The sequence below is a fragment of the Heteronotia binoei genome, chromosome 10 (genome assembly GCF_032191835.1).
Source record: "Heteronotia binoei isolate CCM8104 ecotype False Entrance Well chromosome 10, APGP_CSIRO_Hbin_v1, whole genome shotgun sequence".
In the NCBI taxonomy this organism is placed as follows: Eukaryota; Metazoa; Chordata; class Lepidosauria; order Squamata; family Gekkonidae; genus Heteronotia; species Heteronotia binoei.
Genome location: NC_083232.1, coordinates 7,706,090 through 7,724,780, shown reverse-complemented (window position 1 = coordinate 7,724,780; position 18,691 = coordinate 7,706,090). Strand labels below are relative to the sequence as shown.

The 18,691-nt window shown below is 51.0% G+C and overlaps 1 protein-coding gene across 1 annotated transcript in view; it reads right to left on the bottom strand.

The window, feature by feature from the left end:
• OBSCN (obscurin, cytoskeletal calmodulin and titin-interacting RhoGEF) overlaps positions 1-18,691 on the bottom strand; it is a 294,242-nt gene that overhangs the window by 146,619 nt on the left and 128,932 nt on the right. Inside the window, 3 exon segments of the mRNA XM_060248274.1 lie at positions 839-1,102; positions 12,274-12,537; positions 16,017-16,283. Of these exon segments, the coding sequence (XP_060104257.1) occupies positions 839-1,102; positions 12,274-12,537; positions 16,017-16,283 (795 nt within the window).

Below are 18,691 nucleotides of genomic sequence, written 5' to 3'. Positions count from 1 at the left end.
CCAGCGCAAAAGCCGCTCAAACTGAAACTGCCAAAAAGCAGTTTGGCGTTTGCGCGGCTTTTGCGACGGGAGCTTCCGGCTTTTCTGGCTGCTCCGCAGCATTTAGTGCGAAATCCGCGCAGATCCTGCGCGGTGAAGAGGGGGGTCGTGCCAGCGGAAGGTGAGTGCGAAAACGACCAGAGTGTCAGACTGGATGGACCCTTAGTCTGATCCAACATGGCTTCTCTGATGTTCCTATGGATATGCATATAGAGCAGAAGTCCATCAGTGGCTATTAGCCACAGGGTATAGATGGAACTCTCTGTCTGGGGCAAGTGATGCTCTGTATTCTTGGTGCTTGCAGGGGGAGGGTACAGTGGAAAGTCTTCTGGAGTTCTGGCCCAGCTGGTGGACTTCCTGATGGCACCTGGGTTTTGGCCACTGTGTTTGGCCACTGTGATGGCGCCTGGGCTTTGGCCAGAGTGTTGGACTAGATGAGCCATTGGTCTAATCCAACATGGCTTCTCTTACGTTCATACAACGAGCTCCAACATTTAGGGGAAGACTGGTAATGGAGGGCCAGTAGTCTTTCAGTTTGAAAATAAGGATCTTCTCCCTAAGTAGCACCCAAGGAACCTCAGGGATCCTTAGAACAAAAAGGGAAGAACACTGCTATATAGCCAGTGCAGAAACAGCAAATAAATAGCAGTGTCAAAGAAAAACCCACTGGAATTTCCAGAGAGTTTGAAGGAAACCAGGTACAACATAGCAATGAATCTGACTTCAAAGCATGGAACCAGGTAGAAAAGGGGGCTTTTCAGACCAGGCCAGACACTGAATGCAGAACATTCTGATTTACCACGGACAGCCAGCGCTGCAGTTGTCTTCTGGTCACCACACAGGCAGGCGTAATCCCCAGCGTCTTTAAGTTCTAGACCGTGGATCACAAGCTCGGAGACTGCGCCTTCCTGCCTCATTTTGTACTTGTCGCTCGGCTGGAGCGTCTTGTGCTTCTTCTTCCACTCCACCGGAGCGGCTTTCGTCAGCTCGCACTGGAAAGCAATGCTCTCACCTTCCGAAGCCTCTTTGTTCTCCATGCCTTTCTTGAAGACAGCAGGGAGGGCTGAGAAGTTTGGAAGGAACACATCGTGTGAACGATAGCCTCTTGATAATAATAATAATAATAATACCTGAAGCAGGATCCAGATAATTTCCATCACTTCCGAAGCTAAACTGAAAAGGTTTTATCAAGGGCAGGGGAGCCTCTGAGATTTAAAGCTCTTTAAAGCTTGGATTCTCTTATAAATCCCTTATATAATGGGACCAATGTTACATCAAGGAATAGCCCTCTCACAATATACAGAAGAAGAAGAAGACTGCAGATTTATACCCCGCCCTTCTCTCTGAAGCAGAGACTCAGAGCCATTTGCAATCTCTTATAACTTCTTCCCCCACATCAGACATCCTGTGAGGTGAGAGGGGCTGAGAGGGCTCTCCCAGAAGCTGCCTTTTCAAGGACAACTCCTGTGAGAGCTATGGCTGACCCAAGGCCATTCCAGCAGCTGCAAGTGGAGGAGTAGGGAATCATTAGTGGGACCCGAGAAAGAAGTATGGTATCATTACGAGCAGGAATCCACACTGGAATGGTGAACTGTATGGTTATATCTTTATGCAGCAAATATCTCAAATACAACAAACCAAATACTGTGTTCAATGACGCTACAAAATGTATATAATGTACAAAGAAATATAATCAACAAATACCAACAGAATCCGTTTTTGTACAACTCCTGCAATGGCTATGTCCGGCCCCTCCCAGCCAAGCCGGCTTGCCGGCGCTCAGGCTGGGGGCCGCCTTTGCCGCCCCGGAAGGAGGGAGGGGCAATATCACCCCACATACGGGGTTTGCTGCGGGCGCGGAGCCGGGGCTATTTAAGCCCCGGCCCCCGCTCTCCCCGCACGCAGTTTCTTTTGGCTCTCTGTAGGAGAGCCACGTGGGTGCAGGCGTCCGGAAGAGGCCTGGGCGGCGAGGGACTGCGGCGCTGAACAGCTGATCAGCGGCGGTTCCCTTTGCTCGCTATTAGAGCCACGTGCGGTTGGGGAACGGTGCGGCGCAGCGCAGCTAGGCTCGAGCGGCGAGGGACCTCGGCGGCGGGAACTGCCCACGGGGCGTCGGGTGGCGCTGGGCAGCGGCGCGGGCGGCGGCTGAGAGGCGCTGGCGAGGCTTAGGTTCCGGATTGTGCCGGGCGGTATTGGTGGGGCGGCTTGGGGCGGCAGGGCCAGCGCGGCAGTTTCCTTGCTGGGCAGCCTCTGGGCGGCTGACTTGGGAGCGGTATTGGGCGGTTAGGGCCATTGCCGGTCACCTTCTCTCGGCCGGGACAACGCGCTGCGGCCCCCTTGTTCGGGGGAGCGCGGGCGGCCGGTTCTTACAGGGCAGTAGCCCTCTCTTTTATTAGACGGCGACGCGCAGCGGCCCCTTATTAAGGCGAGCGCGAGCGGCCGGCTGTTTCAGGGTGGTAGCCTTTTTGGGTGGGGGGGGGGCTTGGCGATCGCAGCGCTTCCTTCCATCCCGGGCCCCGTTGTGTAGTGGCCGTCCTCTTTGCAAGGGATTGGGCTTCGAGGTCGCCTGGCGGGGAGGGAGCCTGTGGTCCCCACACCCCTTTTTTCTCCCCTGGCTGGGATAGCCCGGGGCCCGCCCCTTCAGGGTTGTTGGTGGCTGTTTGGGCTGGGGGCTGGTCTTTTGCCCCCCCCCCGCCCCACCCCTTCTCTTCCCTTGGGGACAGGGAGCCTGTGGACACGGGCGGCTGTTGCGGGGGTTGTGAGTAGTGGTTCCTGCCTTTTATTTGGGCAACGCCATCAGCTGCACGGTCCCACCTTCATACTAGTCGTTGGTGGAAGGGGCAGTAGAGGGAGCTTTGGACCGTCCCCTGTCATCTTGCAGCTCGTGGATAGCAGGATGGCACCAAAAAAAGGGCAGGGCAAGTCAAAGGGCAAGCAGCCCGCCCGCCCACCTAGGGGGCGGGGCCAACAGGGAACTCCAGTTCACGAAACGGGGCAAAGTGAACAGGTTAGGCTGGCTATTATGAGCCAGCTGGATGCCATTGAACAGGACAGAGTTGCCAGGGGCGCCCCCATTTGGGGGGGGGGCGTCGCCGTGCCACCGGCCGGTCGGCGCGGCTTACCTTCGAATCGGAGTTGCTTGCTCGGTTATCTGCATTACAGGGTGGGCCGTCCGAGCCTGAAGCACCGGCGGAACCTGGTCAGGAGGAGGATCCGGAGGAAGGCCCTTCGGGTGTGCCATCGGGTGGCGGCGCATCTGGCAGCGGTGGGCCAAGGACTCCTGGAGGTGCTGGTGTTTTTCCGGGCGATGGTGGTAAGCCTCCCCTTCCGCCAGTTCAGGGGTGGCCTTGGGCCCCCATTCAACTTCCTCCTCCCCCGTCGCCGGTGGGCGGAGCAGTGTGGGTTGCCGGACAGTCTGGAGCGGGGGAGCAGTCGAGCTTTGTTCAGCCGTGGGCTCGTGGTTTTCATACACCGAGCCCGCTGCCTAGTTCAGTTTTTTCCCCTGTTGGTCAGCAGGTGGGCGCTGTGGCGCCGCCTGCTACCCCTGCCTCCCTGCCCTCTCCTGGGGTTTTGCCTTGGGGTGGTCAGCAGCTTGGACAATTTCAGGGGATATGGCCAGCGGTCCAGGGCAGTGGGTGGTTTTACCCCCCCAACCCTTACGGGAACATCCCTTTCCATATCCTCCCCTACGGTGATACTTCCTTGCCTCTGGGCGATCACCTGACAGCCGCTACGCGGGAGAAAATTCTCCGGGGGGAGTATGTGGACGTGTTTAGCCTCCTTTTTAGAGAGCTCGAAAAGAAAAATAAGGACGAGCTCGATGACAAGGAGAAGGAAAAGCTAAAACGCAGGAAGGTAGATCAGTCCTGGGCAAACTGGTTGCCCGGTTTCCTCATTTATGCCGGAGTCATTGCGAGAGCGCAGCCGGCACGTGCGGCGGCCCTTTTTCAATACATAGATATTGTTTATAGGGCCTATACAGACTTCGTCGGTGCAGCATGGCTGCAGTACGACGAGGCCTTCCGCATGAGGGCCGCTGTGAATCCTGGGATGCCCTGGGACCAAATAAATCAGCAACTCTGGTTGCAATTGATGGCCCCGGCAAAACCAAATGCTGGAGATAGGGCTGACAGCGGCCATCTGGTGCAGAGGTTGCAGCAGCAGCAGTGCCCTACAGGGGCCAGTGATACTCCGTGCCAGTCAGTCCACTCCCGGCCGTTATGTTGGGAATTTGCATCCAAGGGTGCGTGCCCCAGGAAACCTTGTAAGTTCCGGCATGAGTGCCCGCTCTGCAGCGGGGCCCACGCACTTTCGGCCTGTAGCAGATCTACATCCAGACCGGGAGGTAGGACCCCCGGGGGCAGCGGGGGCGGGCAGCAGCCACCTGGAAAAGGGGCCTACCCACATCCGCCCGATGGCACTCCGCCATCTGGCACATGAGCAGGCAGCGCTCTGCGGCCGGCCGAACTTACATTGCCCTCTGGTTACCTGCTGGTGGGTAGGGGGGCTCTTTGGTTGTATTGTTGTTTATGCTGACTGCTGTTTGTTTTTCAGATGCTAGGCTCGTGGTGAGTGACGTCGGTTCTCATCTGCGGGCACAGCACGGTTTTCAGTTTTCCATTTCCAGACGGTCTGGGGGGGGCGCCCAGCCTGGCCTCAGCGTGGGGCTACTTCGGGCCTGGGATTACGCCCCTGCGGTTCTAGTAGGCTGACCGGTATCGGCCAGATGGTGTTTTGAGTTGGGCGACCGGGCCTTTTAGTGGTTAGGGCAGGGGGTTTCGGTTGGCTCTGGGCCACCCAGTGGGGCGCTAATGCCTAAGCAGAGGCTTGGCATTGGCGGTGGCTGGAGGAGGTTTGGCCACAGGGTTTTCCAGGGGAGCACCTATGGCCTAGCACCGTTGGTGCGGTGGTCTGCAGGAACCGTAGATGGGCTACACGGCTCAGTGCGGTGATGCAGATCACTCGGAGCCTCACCTGGTTGGATCCTTCCATGGGGATCGATGCCAGCCCAGAGGGTGATGGCTGGAGGCCTGGCCGCTCAGCTACAACCCGAATACGGCGGGCTTGTGCTGGGGGCAGGGTGGCTCGCCCTTTGGACAAGGCGGGGTCCAGGTGTTGACCCCAGGGCTTGTCTGGTTCAGGTTTCACCCCCTGCCAGTTACAGTTTTATGTGTTTAATAAAGCGGCCCGGTTTTAAACCCAATTCCTGTGTCTGCCTCTTCATTCCGACTGGGGGGGCAATGTCCGGCCCCTCCCAGCCAAGCCGGCTTGCCGGCGCTCAGGCTGGGGGCCGCCTTTGCCGCCCCGGAAGGAGGGAGGGGCAATATCACCCCACATACGGGGTTTGCTGCGGGCGCGGAGCCGGGGCTATTTAAGCCCCGGCCCCCGCTCTCCCCGCACGCAGTTTCTTTTGGCTCTCTGCCCGCCCACCCGTCCCTTTCGGTAGTACAGGCGTATGCTGGTCGCCTTATTAGGGGCCAGGTAGGAATTTTTTCATCTCCACACAATTGGCCATTGTGGGGGTGTTTTTTGCCTACCTTGTACTGCCGGTTAGTTTAGTTTGGTAATGGTAAGGGTTAAGGTCGCAGGCTGGAGGAGGTTTGGCCACAGGGTTTTCCAGGGGAGCACCTATGGCCTAGCACCGTTGGTGCGGTGGTCTGCAGGAACCGTAGATGGGCTACACGGCTCAGTGCGGTGATGCAGATCACTCGGAGCCTCACCTGGTTGGATCCTTCCATGGGGATCGATGCCAGCCCAGAGGGTGATGGCTGGAGGCCTGGCCGCTCAGCTACAACCCGAATACGGCGGGCTTGTGCTGGGGGCAGGGTGGCTCGCCCTTTGGACAAGGCGGGGTCCAGGTGTTGACCCCAGGGCTTGTCTGGTTCAGGTTTCACCCCCTGCCAGTTACAGTTTTATGTGTTTAATAAAGCGGCCCGGTTTTAAACCCAATTCCTGTGTCTGCCTCTTCATTCCGACTGGGGGGGCAATGGCTAACCCAAGGCCATTCCAGCAGCTGCAAGTGGAGGAGTGGGGAATCAAACCTGGTTCTCCCAGATCAGAGTCCACACACTTAACCACTGTGGCTAACCCAAGGCCATTCCAGCAGGTGCAAGCGGAGGAGTGGGGAATCAAACCCGGTTCTCCCAGATCAGAGTCCACACACTTAACTACTATGGCTAACCCAAGGCCATTCCAGCAGGTGCAAGCGGAGGAGTGGGGACTCAAACCCGGTTCTCCCAGATCAGAGTCCACACACTTAACCACTGTGGCTAACCCAAGGCCATTCCAGCAGCTGCAAGTGGAGGAGTGGGGAATCAAACCTGGTTCTCCCAAATAACAGTCCTCACACTTAGCCACTACACCAAACTGGCTCTATAGAGGAGACCACCACACCAAACTATAGAGGAGACATACCCAGAAGATTGCCAATGGAACAAGAGCATTGTGGTGATGACAACATGGCAGAACATCCGTTTTGTAGAGCGATATGTTGCCAAAGCTATCACATGTACTATTTATGCTACCAGAACCCTGATTTGGGTGGTCCAGGCTAGCTCAATCTGCTCAGAACTTGAAAGCTAAGCAGGGTCAGTCCTCATTGGATGGAAGACTGTCTCTACACAAAGGCAGGCAAGGTTTAACCACCTTTGTTTGCCTTGAAAACCCTACAGCGGGGGTGCCAAATGAGCGTCCTGTGAGCTGGATCAGGCCCCGGGAGGGCTCCTCTCAGGCCTGTGAGCAAGTCTTCTTCCTTCTCCCTCTCTGTCGCTTCCTTCTGTGTCACAGCTTGCTTTACCAGGATTTCTCAATCACACAGGAGCTACAGAGCAAAGCCTCTGTTTTCTCCATTGGCTGAGGCTCTCCTCTTTGGGGAGGAAAGGGGGGGGGAGGAAGAGCTTGCTTTGATATTGACCACAATATTACAAGAGTACTAATACTTTAAAGGTTAAGGTAGTCCCCTGTGCAAGCACCAGTCGTTTCTGACTCTCGGGGTGAGAGTCAGTTCCGTAGGGCTTGCAAAACCGTCCTTTTCCAGCTGGCATATTAAGATGGAACCATCGCATCAATAAGCTATGTTTACATGTATATTAAGAATGTAGCACCATTAATGTATACTGTAATTTAAATTTTAAATTTTCATCTAATCGCTGGTTTAAGAAATGTATTTTAATGGTTATGTTATATTTATTGTTACATTATGGTGTGACCCACCATGTACTGTAAGACGCCCTGAGCCTGCTTCAGCAGGGAGGGCGGGGTATAAATAAAAAATTATTATTATTATTATTACGTTGCTTTCACAACATTTTAACAGCAGGCTTTTTACGGTGTGGTATGCCATTGCCTTCCCCAGTCTTTTACAGTTTCCCCCCAGCAAGCTGGGTACTCATTTGACCGACCTCGGAAGGATGGAAGGCTGAGCCAACCTCAGGCCGGCTACCTGAACCCAGCTTCTGCCGGGATCGAACTCAGGTCGTGAGCAGAGGGCTCCGACTGCAGTACTGCAGCTCTACCACTCTGCGCCACGGGGCTCTTAAGGTAAAGGAAAGGTTCCCTGTGAAAGCACCAGTCGTTTCTGACTCTGGGGTGACATTGCTTTCACAACATTTTAACGACAGGCTTTTTACGGGGTGGTTTGCCATTGCCTTCCCCAGTCATCTCCACTTCCCTCCCAGCAAGCTGGGTACTCATTTAACCGACCTCAAAAGGATGGAAGTCTGAGCCAACCTTGGGCCGGCTACCTGAACCAGCTTTCGCCGGGATCGAACTCAGGTCGTGAGCAGAGAGTTCAGATCACAGTACTGCAGTACTGCTGCTTTACCACTCTGCGCCACGAGGCCGCTGTAAAGAAAAGGTCCCCTGCGCAAGCTCCAGTCGTTTCCGACTCTGGGGTGACGTTGCTTTCACAACGTTTTCACGGCAGACTTTTTACGAGGTGGTTTTGCCATTGCCTTCCCCCAGTCTTTTACACTTTCCCCCCAGCAAGCCGGGTACTCATTTGACCGACCTTGGAAGGATGGAAGGCTGAGTCAACCTTGAGCCGGCTACCTGAAACCAGCTTCCGCCGGGATCGAACTCAGGTCGTGAGCAGAGAGTTCAGACCGCAGCACTGCAGCTTTACCACTCTGCACCACGGGGCCTTAAGTATGTTTTATTTTTGGTTTTTTAAAAAAATCTTTGTGTTTGTGTCCTTTATAAAGTCGACATCTCCTCTACCTGGCATTCCATTTTATGCCGCACGGTCTGGCCTGCAAAGGTCTCATTTATGTCAGATCCAGACCCCATACCAAATGCGTTCGGCACCCATAAGTTGGCTATAACTTGACTGCGCTTTCACCAGCACCTCCTGGGATCTTGGGAGAAACAAAACTTTTGTTCCTCTGATTTCTAAATGTTTGGGTTCTTCCCGTCGAGACCCGAAAGAGCAGAGACTGTGCTCCGTCTACAAGGCCCTTCAAAGCCTCTTCCAAACCTGCTTGCCTGATAGCTGCCAATGAAAAACAGAAAAGAGGTCCTTTAAATGTACCCTTCACTGTCAAGGAGGCCGTGGTCTTCCATTCGCCAAGAGTGCAGCTGTAATCTCCGGCATCAGCGATTCCCAAGCTTTGAACGACTAGCTCGGCGACGGTACCTTCCAGCTTCATTTTGTATTTGTCGCTTGGCCTGAGAACCTTACTGCCTTTCCTCCACTCCACCTGAGCGGCTGTCTTGGTCAGCTCACATCGCAGGGTTGCTGCGGCATCTTCCACAGCCTCCACGTTCTTCAGCTCTTTTTTGAAACGCGGAGGGAGGGCTGAAGGTGGCAAAAAGCAGAGTGGGAGTCAAAAGTTTGTCACAGTGAAAAGCAGGGCTTTTTCGTTGTAGAAAAAGCCCAGCGGGAACTCATCCGCACATTAAGCCGCAGTAGGTTTGCCAAGTCCAATTCAAGAAATCTCTGGGGACTTTGGGGTGGAGCCAGGAGACTTTGGGGGTGGAGCCAGGAGACACTGGGGTGGAGCTAGGAGCAAGGGTGTGACAAGCATCACTGAACCCCAACGGGAGTTTTGGCCATCGCATTTCAAGGGACGGCACACCTTTTTAAGTGTCTTCCTTCCCTCCACCCTCCCCTTCTCTGATTTCACCTCAGAGGCAGAGCAGAGCGGGTGACGCCGCTGCGCTGCTGCCACCTCTTCTCCGCTTCACCGTAACTTCTCCTCCAAGATGGGCTCACGCTGAGCCCATCTCGGAGCAGCTACGGTGAAGCGGAGAAGAGGCGGCAGCACAGCGGCGTCGCCCGCTCCACCTCTGAGATGAAATCAGAGGAGGGTGGAGGCAGGACAGGAGCGTGACGAGCCACGAGTCCGGGTCCTAGAAGGACCCAGATTCATGGCTCGCCACGCTCCTGGCCTGCCTCCGCCCTCCCCTTCTCTGATTTTACCTGAGAGGCGGAGTGGGCGATGCCTCTGCGCTGCTGCCGCCTCTTCTCCGGTTCACCTTAGCTGCTCCTCCAAGATGGGGCGGCTCGCCACGCTCCTTGGCGCCGTTTCCCCCCTCCCCCCGCTTCCGTTTTTTTGGAGAGCGGGGGAAGAGGCTGTAAATCCTGGGGTCCCCCGCCAGGGTGGGAGGGTTGGGAAACCTAAGCCACAGCTCCTGGTGTCGTTATTGTTTCACACAAGGCTTTTTTGTAGGGGGAAAAAAATAGGTACCATAGAGTTCTGCCCTCCCAAACTGCTGGAGCGTTCGGGGAAACCATAGAGTTTTCCCGGAAACACCTAGAGCGGCCATGCGCAACATCGCCGCTCGATGACGTCACTAGCGGGTGATATCATCGTGCCAGTGACATCAGAGGAGGTTCCCCCAACCGGCTCAATGTGGGCTGGCGGGTTGGGAACCGCCAGGGCAGGAGAGCCCCCGCCCAGCCTTGGGGCTTATTGACCAATGGCAACACAATATAAGCAAAAAATCCAAAAAAAACAAACCTATTGTGTCAAAATACAAATTGACAGCTTTCAAAAAATTAATGCATTATATTATGGAAAACATCCGGACTTAATACCAACATTCAGACATTACAGAACAAAGAACAACGTCCCATAGAAACAATATCAAAGGATGACCCCGAAAACCAGTCTTCATAAAGTCTGTAAGGAGTGCTACGACTCAGGTGTCAAGTTTCAAACGGAGCCCTTCCATAGCGTCGGCTTCAAAGGAGAAATTCTTTCCTTCTCGCAACCACCGGTTGGAATTGCGTTCCGCTGCCTTTATAGCTTCTTCATAAGCCAACTCTGTTGTCAATTTGTATTTTGACACAATAAGTTTGTTTTTGGGATTTCAGCCTTGAGGCTTGGCAGCCCTGGTGGAGCCTGGTGTACATTTCTTAATTTGCCTCTGTGGAAGAACTATCAGTCACTTGGCAACGATGCAAGAAAGTTAGATTGTATGCTCCCGCTGGACCTACCAGGACTATGTATTTGACGGCATCACATCAGGAACGGCAAGAAGTCTGCCAGGAGAACTATCCTCACCTGCTTGCTGTGTAGCTGGATTAGGGACGGAGGTGGCGGAACTGGGTACCAGCAGCTTCGACGCTTCCTCTCCACCCCCACCTCAACCCCCAACACAGCAGGCCTCACACAAAGTCACCCGCCCCACTCCATTGCAGCAAACTACAGCCAATGGAAGTCTTTGAGTTCAAAAGATGGCATACCACCCGGCTCCATAGCTCAGCTCAGTGAACAGAAGAAGAAGAAGAATTGCAGATTGATACCCCGGCCCTTCTGCCTGAATCAGAGCCTCGGAGCGGCTTACAATCTCCTATATCTTCTCCCCGCCACGACAGACACCCTGTGATGTGGGTGAGGCCGAGAGGGCTCTCACATCAGCTGCCCTTTCAAGGACAACTCCTGCGAGAGCTATGGCTGACCCAAGGCCATTCCAGCAGCTTCAAGTGGAGGAATGCGGAAATTAGTGGGACCCAAGAAAGAAGAAGAAATTGGATTTATATCCCACCCTCCACTCAGAAGAGTCTCAGAGCGGCTCACAATATCCTTTACCTTCCTCCCACACAACAGACACCCTGTGAGGTGGGTGGGGCTGGAGAGGGCTCTCACAGCAGCTGCCCTTTCAAGGACAACCTCTGCCAGAGCTATGGCTGACCCAAGGCCATTCCAGCAGGTGCAAGGAGAGGAGTGGGGAATCAAACCCGGTTCTCCCAGATAAGAGTCCGCACACTTAACCACTACACCCAACTGGCTCTCTATTAGAGCTATGGCTGACCCAAGGCCATTCCAGCAGCTGCAAGTGGAGGAATGGGGAATCATTAGTGGGACCCAAGAAAGAAGAAGAAGAAGATATTGGATTTATATCCCACCCTCCACTCCAAAGAGTCTCAGAGTGGCTCACAATCTCTTTTACCTTCCTCCCACACAACAGACACCCTGTGAGGTGGGTGGGGCTGGAGAGGGCTCTCACAGCAGCTGCCCTTTCAAGGACAACCTCTGCCAGAGCTCTGGCTGACCCAAGGCCATTCCAGCAGGTGCAAGTGGAGGAGTGGGGAATCAAACCCGGTTCTCTCAGATAAGAGTCCACACACTTAACTACTACACCAAACTGAAAGAAGTATGGCATCATTACGAGCAGGAATCCACACTGGAATGGTGGACTGTATGGTTATATCTTTATGCTTTAAGTAGTAAATATCTCAAACACAACAAACCAAACACTGTGTTCAATGACACTACAAAATATATATATATAATGTACAAAGAAATATATTCAACAAATACCAACACAATGCTTTTTGTACACATTCTGTATGCAATAAAGTCCTTCCAACCAATCAGTCTCTTAACTCAAGCAGTCTCTTAATGTCATTCGCTGTTGTCTTCAGTTGGATATATATTCTTGGAAAGTAACCTCAAAAATATAATTCTAGGCAAGTAGCCTCAAGTAGCCTGGAATTATATTTTGAGGCTCCTTTCCAACAGTGAACAACGTTAAAAGATTGCTTGAGTCAAGAGACTGATTGGCTGGAAGGACTTTATTGCATACAGAATGTGTACAAAAAGGATTGTGTTGGTATTTGTTGAATATATTTCTTTGTACATTATATATATATTTGTAGCATCATTGAACACAACGTTTGGGTTTGTTGTATCTGAGATATCTTGACTGTGCTCCCTCCTTTTGTTACTTTATGTAGTAAATAGGGCACAATGCAAACATCTTCTGCACATGTATGTATGTAATATTTACCATGCACAGTTAGAGGCGCAGAAGTTTTCTGATCTCCACATGCACAAGTATATTCTCCGGCATCCTGCTCAGTGACATCGTGCACCATCAGTTCGGTGACAGCACCTTTTTGTTTCATTGTGTATTTGTCACTGGGTCTGAGCAGCTTTCCATCTTTCATCCACTCCACCGGGGCAGCTTTAGTGAGTTCGCAACGTAGGTTGGCCAATTCACCTTCCGTTGCTTCTTTGCTTTTGAGCTCCTCCTGGAAACGTGCGGGCAAAGCTGAAGGATGTAATAACGACAGAGACAAAGCGTCACGGCCCTTCCAATCCAGACCCTGAGACCACCCCACCAAGAGTCGCTGCTGCGGACGTCCCATTCAAATCAACGGAGGCTTTGGAGCACGCGGCGCTTGGTGGAATGCACCCTTCGACACCTTTTCCCCAAAAAACAGAACTACACATTAAGCACTTTGTACATTTTTGAAAAAGCTCTGTAACGCCCCAAAGGGGGGGGAGGGGAAAACAAAATTTCAAACGTTCCAAAATTTAAAATGTTTGCATTTTAAATTTCTATACAGCCTTGATACTTTAGACCGAAAATAAACTTGAAACCGCAAACACAAAAAGAGAACAATGGCGTAACGAGATTTAAAAAGGCCAGGGTTTTCAAGCACGCAATACACAAAGAAACAAAATAGAAACCTAAACACTACGTGGACAAACAGATTGGTAGTGCATTAAGAGGTACAGGCTAAAAGGAATAAATGAAACAGGCATGGTTTTAAAAATTAAAAAAAAATAGAGCAAGTCATGGAGTTTTCAATAAAACAAGTCTTTGATTAAAGAACAAAAGCATAGATCATTGCGAAATATCGATGCTTGACACATGCTCTGTAAAGGAATGGCTGTTCCCATTGGAAAGAGGAAGTGGAGCTTGCTACCCCAACAAGTGTTCAGGGAAACAAAAGACCCTTGAAATAGTCACATAAAAGGGCAGGTGAAAACAGCCAGATCATAAAATTAACCTGCGAGACTCATATAAATAAAATCTCTACAATAGCTGTCATTTGAAATAATTGCTTTTCCTGAAAATGAACTTTTCTGCATGCCAAACAAGACGTTCCTTGAACAATTCGCCAAGAATTTGTCTTCTATATTATTAAAGGGCGAGTTGGCAACTGAATCACTGGAATGAAAGTTTTCCCAACACAGACTACATTTGTGAAGCTTAGGTTCCTATGATCTTCTGTCCGTAAACAATGTGTGCCTTTGAGTCACAACTGACTCATGGCAACCTCACGAAGTTCCAGCTCATGAAGTTTTCAAGGCAAGAGATGAGCAGAAGGGGTTTGACAGTCTCTCCTCTGGAAATGAACATGAGAGAAGCCATGTTGGATCAGGCCAATGGCCCATTCAGTCCAGCATTCTGTGTCACATAAGAACATAAGAGAGGCCATGTTGGATCAGGCCAATGGCCCATCCAGTCCAACACTCTGTGTCACATAAGAATATAAGAGAAGCCATGTTGGATCAGGCCAATGGCCCATCCAGTCCACCACTCTGTGTCACATAAGAACATAAGAGAAACCATGTCGGATCAGTCCAATGGCCCATCCAGTCCAACACACTGTGTCACATAAGAACAGAAGAGAAGCCAAGTTGGATCAGGCCAATGGCCCATCCAGTCCAACACTCTGTGTCACATAAGAACAGAAGAGAAGCCATGTTGGATCAGGCCAATGGCCCATCCAGTCCAACACTCTGTGTCACATAAGAACAGAAGAGAAGCCATGTTGGATCAGGCCAATGGCCCATCCAGTCCACCACTCTGTGTCACAGAAAAACATAAGAGAAGCCATGTTGGATCAGGCCAATGGCCCATCCAGTCCACCACTCTGTCACAGAAGAACATAAGAAAAGCCATGTTGGATCAGGCCAATGGCCCATCTAGTCCAACACTGTGTCACACAGTGGCCAATATAGGTGTGTGTGTGTATACACACACACACACACACACACACACATATATATCCATACTGTGGCTAATAGCCACTGATGGACCTCTGCTCCATATTTTTATCCAATCCCCTCTTACAGCTGGCTATGTTGTAGCTGCCACCACCTCCTGCGGCAGTGAATTTCACATGCTAATCACACTTTGGGTGAAGAAGAACTTCCTTTTATCAGTCAGGTTAAAAAGCCCCAAACATGGAGACTAGATTGAAAGATCAGTTCTTGGCAGCTCAGTTCAAGATCTGGCTTGATGATATTGTTACAAGAATCCTGTTTGAAGAAGGGGCTTGGACTCAGTTGTGGAGTATCTGTTTTGCACGTGCAATGACCCAAGGCCAATCCCTGGCATCTGCGGCTTAAAAGATCTGATAGCAAGTGATGTGAAAGGGCACGACCTGAGACCTTGGAAAGCCATTGCCAGTCAAAGAAGGTCCCAGGTTCAATCCCCGGCATCTCCAACTAAAAAAGGTCCAGGCAAGTAGGCGTGAAAAACCTCAGCTTGAGACCCTGGAGAGCTGCTACAAGTCTGAGTAGACAAGACTGACTTTTTTGGACTGAGAGTCTGATTCCGTATAAGGCAGCTTCATATGTCCATATGTTCACAAGGAATGAAGGTAACTTTAAGGGAGGGATGGTAGCTCAGTGGTAGAGCATCTGCTTGGCAAGCAGAAGGTCCCAGGTTCAATCCCCAGCATCTCCAACTAAAAAGGGTCCAGGCAAGTAGGTGTGAAAAACCTCAGCAAGACCCTGGAGAGCTGCTGCCAGTCTGAGTAGACAATACTGACTTTGATGGACTGAGGGCCTGATTCAGTATAAGGCAGCTTCCTATGTTCATAGGAAGGAAGGAAGGAAGGAAGGAAGGAAGGAAGGAAGGAAGGAAGGAAGGAAGGAAGGAAGGGAGGGAGGGAGGGGGGGAGGGGGGGAGGGAGGGAGGGAGGGAGGGAGGGAGGGAGGGAGGAAGGAAGGAAGGAAGGAAGGAAGGAAGGAAGGAAGGAAGGAAGGAAGGAAGGAAGGAAGGAAGGAAGGAAGGAAGGAAGGAAGGAAGGAAGGAAGGCAGGAAGGAAGGCAACTTTAAGAGAAGGATGGTAGCTCAGTGGTAGAGCATCTGTTTGGTAAGCAGAAGATCCCAGGTTCAACCCCCGGCATCTCCAACTAAAAAGGGTCCAGGGAAGTAGGTGTGAAAAACCTCTGCTTGAGACCCTGGAGAGCCGCTGCCAGTCTGAGTAGATAATACTGACTTTGATGGACCGAGGGTCTGATTCGGTATAAGGCAGCTTCATATGTTCATCAACAGTCAAGCATATGAAAAGAAGGGAAGCCGGATGCTGCCAAGAGGCTCACCTAGAAGAGCAGCTTTCAAGACTGCATGGCTGAAATTAAAAACACAACAACTATATTGTAGTAAGTGGCTTTGCTGCTAGGAAATGCCATCCAGTCGCAGCCGCTGCGTTTCCCCAGCATGGCATTGCTGTTGATGCGTTGTTGCAGATCAGTAACATGCATCCAGATGTTTACAGCTGGGATGCATGCAGTTCAAAACACCGAGGACCAATTTGGGAGATGCTCCCTGACACCAGACACAAACACATCAAAACACGACCATCAACAACCAACCAGAAAGGAAACAGACAGAGCTAAAGGAACCAAGTTGGGAAAACAATAAACCAAAGTAACAGAAAGACGGGAATTCGCACACTGAAGACATATCCCGAAACATCACTATTGCGAAGGGGAGCACTGGGTTACCGTGGACGGTCAAGACAGCTGTTGTCTTCTGGTCTCCACAAACGCAGGTATAATCTCCCGTGTCCTCTGCCTGGAGATCACGGATCAGAAGCTCAGCTTCAGCTCCTTCCTGCTTCATTCGGTACTTGTCGCTCGACTTGAGGGTCTGAGCCCCCTTTCTCCACTTCACTTCAGCCCCGGCTTTGGTCATTTCGCAACGCAGGGTGGCAGTGGTGCCTTCGACGGCCTCCCTGTTCTTCAGGCCTTCTTTGAAAAGCACCGGCAGGGCTGAGAAGACGGCAACAAGGAGAGAGCGCAGGAGTAAGCAGTGGAGAGAAAGGAACGCGAATTCCTTATAAAGGTAAAGGTATTCCCCCGTGCTAGGTTGTGAGCAGAGGGCTCCGACTGCAGTACTGCAGCTTTACCACTCTGCGCCACGGGGCTCTTAAGGTAAAGGAAAGGTCCCCCGTGCAAGCACCAGTCGTTTCCGACTCTGGGGTGACGTCGCATCATGACGTTTTCATGGCAGACTTTTTACGGGGAAGTTTGCCATTGCCTTCCCCGGTCATCTACACTTTCTCCCCAGCAAGGTGGGGACTCATTTTACCAACCTTCGAAGGATGGAAGGCTGAGTTAACCTTGGGCCAGCTACCTGAATCTAGCTTATGCTGGAATCAGGTCATGAGCAGAGAGTTCAGACTGCAGTACTGCAGCTTTATCACTCTGTGCCACGGGGCTCTTAAAGGTCATGGTAGTCCCCTGTGCAAGCACCAGTCGTTTCCAACTCTGGGGTGACGTTGCTTTCACGTTTTCATGGCAGACTTTTTAACGGGATGGTTTGCCATTGCCTTCCCCAGTCAGCTACACTTTCCCCCCAGCAAGCTGGGGACTCATTTGACCAACCTCGGAAGGATGGAAGGCTGAGTTAACCTGGAGCCGGCTACCTGAAAACCCAGCTTCTGCCAGGGATCAAACTCAGGTCATGAGCATAGAGCTCGGACTGCAGTACTGCAGCTTTACCACTCTGTGCTTTCCTTATAGAATCATAGAGTTGGAAGGGACCTCTAGGGTCATCTAGTCCAACCCTCTGCACAATGCAGGAAACTCACAAACACCTCCCCCTAAATTCACAGGATCTTCATTTCTGTCAGATGGCCATCTAGCCTCTGTTGAAAAACCTCCAAGGAAGGAGAACCCACCACCTCCCGAGGAGGAAGCCTGTTCCACTGAGGAACCGCTCTAACGGTCAGGATGGTCTTCCGAATGTTGATCCGGAAACTCTTTTGATTTAATTTAAACCCTTGCCCGCTCAAAGCCCTTCCTGCAAACCCTGGATTCCCCACCAGTCAGTGACCTGCAAAAGACTTACTTGGGGAATGTTTGTTCCCCAAAACTCCCTAGACAGCCTTTCCCCTGGAAGGAATAGTAAGGATGGAGAGAAGCGATGTGGAATTTAGACCAAGATTTTTAAGATCCTCTGATGTGAACTTATGTTTTTCTTTTTCCCCTGTATTTTATAGTATAAAATTTATTTCTATTGGAATTGCTAAATTAGAACATAAGAACATAAGAGAAGCCATGTTGGATCAGGCCAATGGCCCATCCAGTCCAACACTCTGTGTCACAGAAGAACATAAGAGAAGCCCTGTTGGATCAGGCCAGTGGCCCATCCAGTCCAACACCCTGTGTCACACAGTGGCCAAAAACCCCAGGTGCCATTGCAACAAAAAATGTATTGCAAAATTATAAAAAGTGAAATGGAGTCGATGTAGTTGAGATAAAATAGGAGAGGACAAGACATGATAAGAAGTTAATGTAGAATTATAAGTTTTGAAAGAATTTATAGGTAAAATAATAACGGAATGTATGGTGTTTTCTACTCCCCAGTCCCCTACCCTTATCTTTTCCTTCTTCTGAAACTAATAAAACTTTTTGAAAATGAATTTAGACCAGAAGTGCAGCTTTGCACGAATAGAAAGTCAAGATGACACAACCTACTAAAGACCAAGAGTCCAGTAGCAGTTTAAAGACTGACAAAAAATGTGTGGCAGGGTATGAGCTTTGGAGAATCACTGCTCACTTCTTCAGATACCAAAGGGTATGAGCTTTACAAAAGCTCATCCCCTGTCATGAAGTTATCCTGCACTCTTGGTCTTTTCTACTGCTACAGACTGACTAACATGGCTACCCATCTTGATCTATCTCCAGTCTACTAAAGACACCTTTCCATCCATTACGGCTTCAGAGAATCTCCTGAGCTTACTGTTCATGGAATAACTTACTGTAATAGCAGGATACGTCTATTCAATAATCACTTTTCCTCCTTTAAATTGTTTTTTTTAAATATATGGATTTAGACTGGCTGGTAGTAGAGACGTTTGCCCTCATTTTTTTCTATTTTTTTTTTTTTTTTTTTTTATTTTTTTTTTATTTTCTTTTTTTTTTTTTTTAAGGGATTTCTAATATTCCTGGTTGATCATCCTTAGAAGAGGAAGAGAGTAGATTTATGCCCCGCACTTTGCTATGCAAAAGAGTCTCAGAGCGGCTTACAAATCTCCTTTCCCTTCCCCTCCACATAACAGACACCCCACCCTGAGGTGGGGCTGAGAGGGCTCTCCCAGAACTGCTCTTGAGCAGAACAGCCTTGAGAGAACTTGTGACTGACTCAAGGTCACACCAGCAGGTGCATGTGGAGG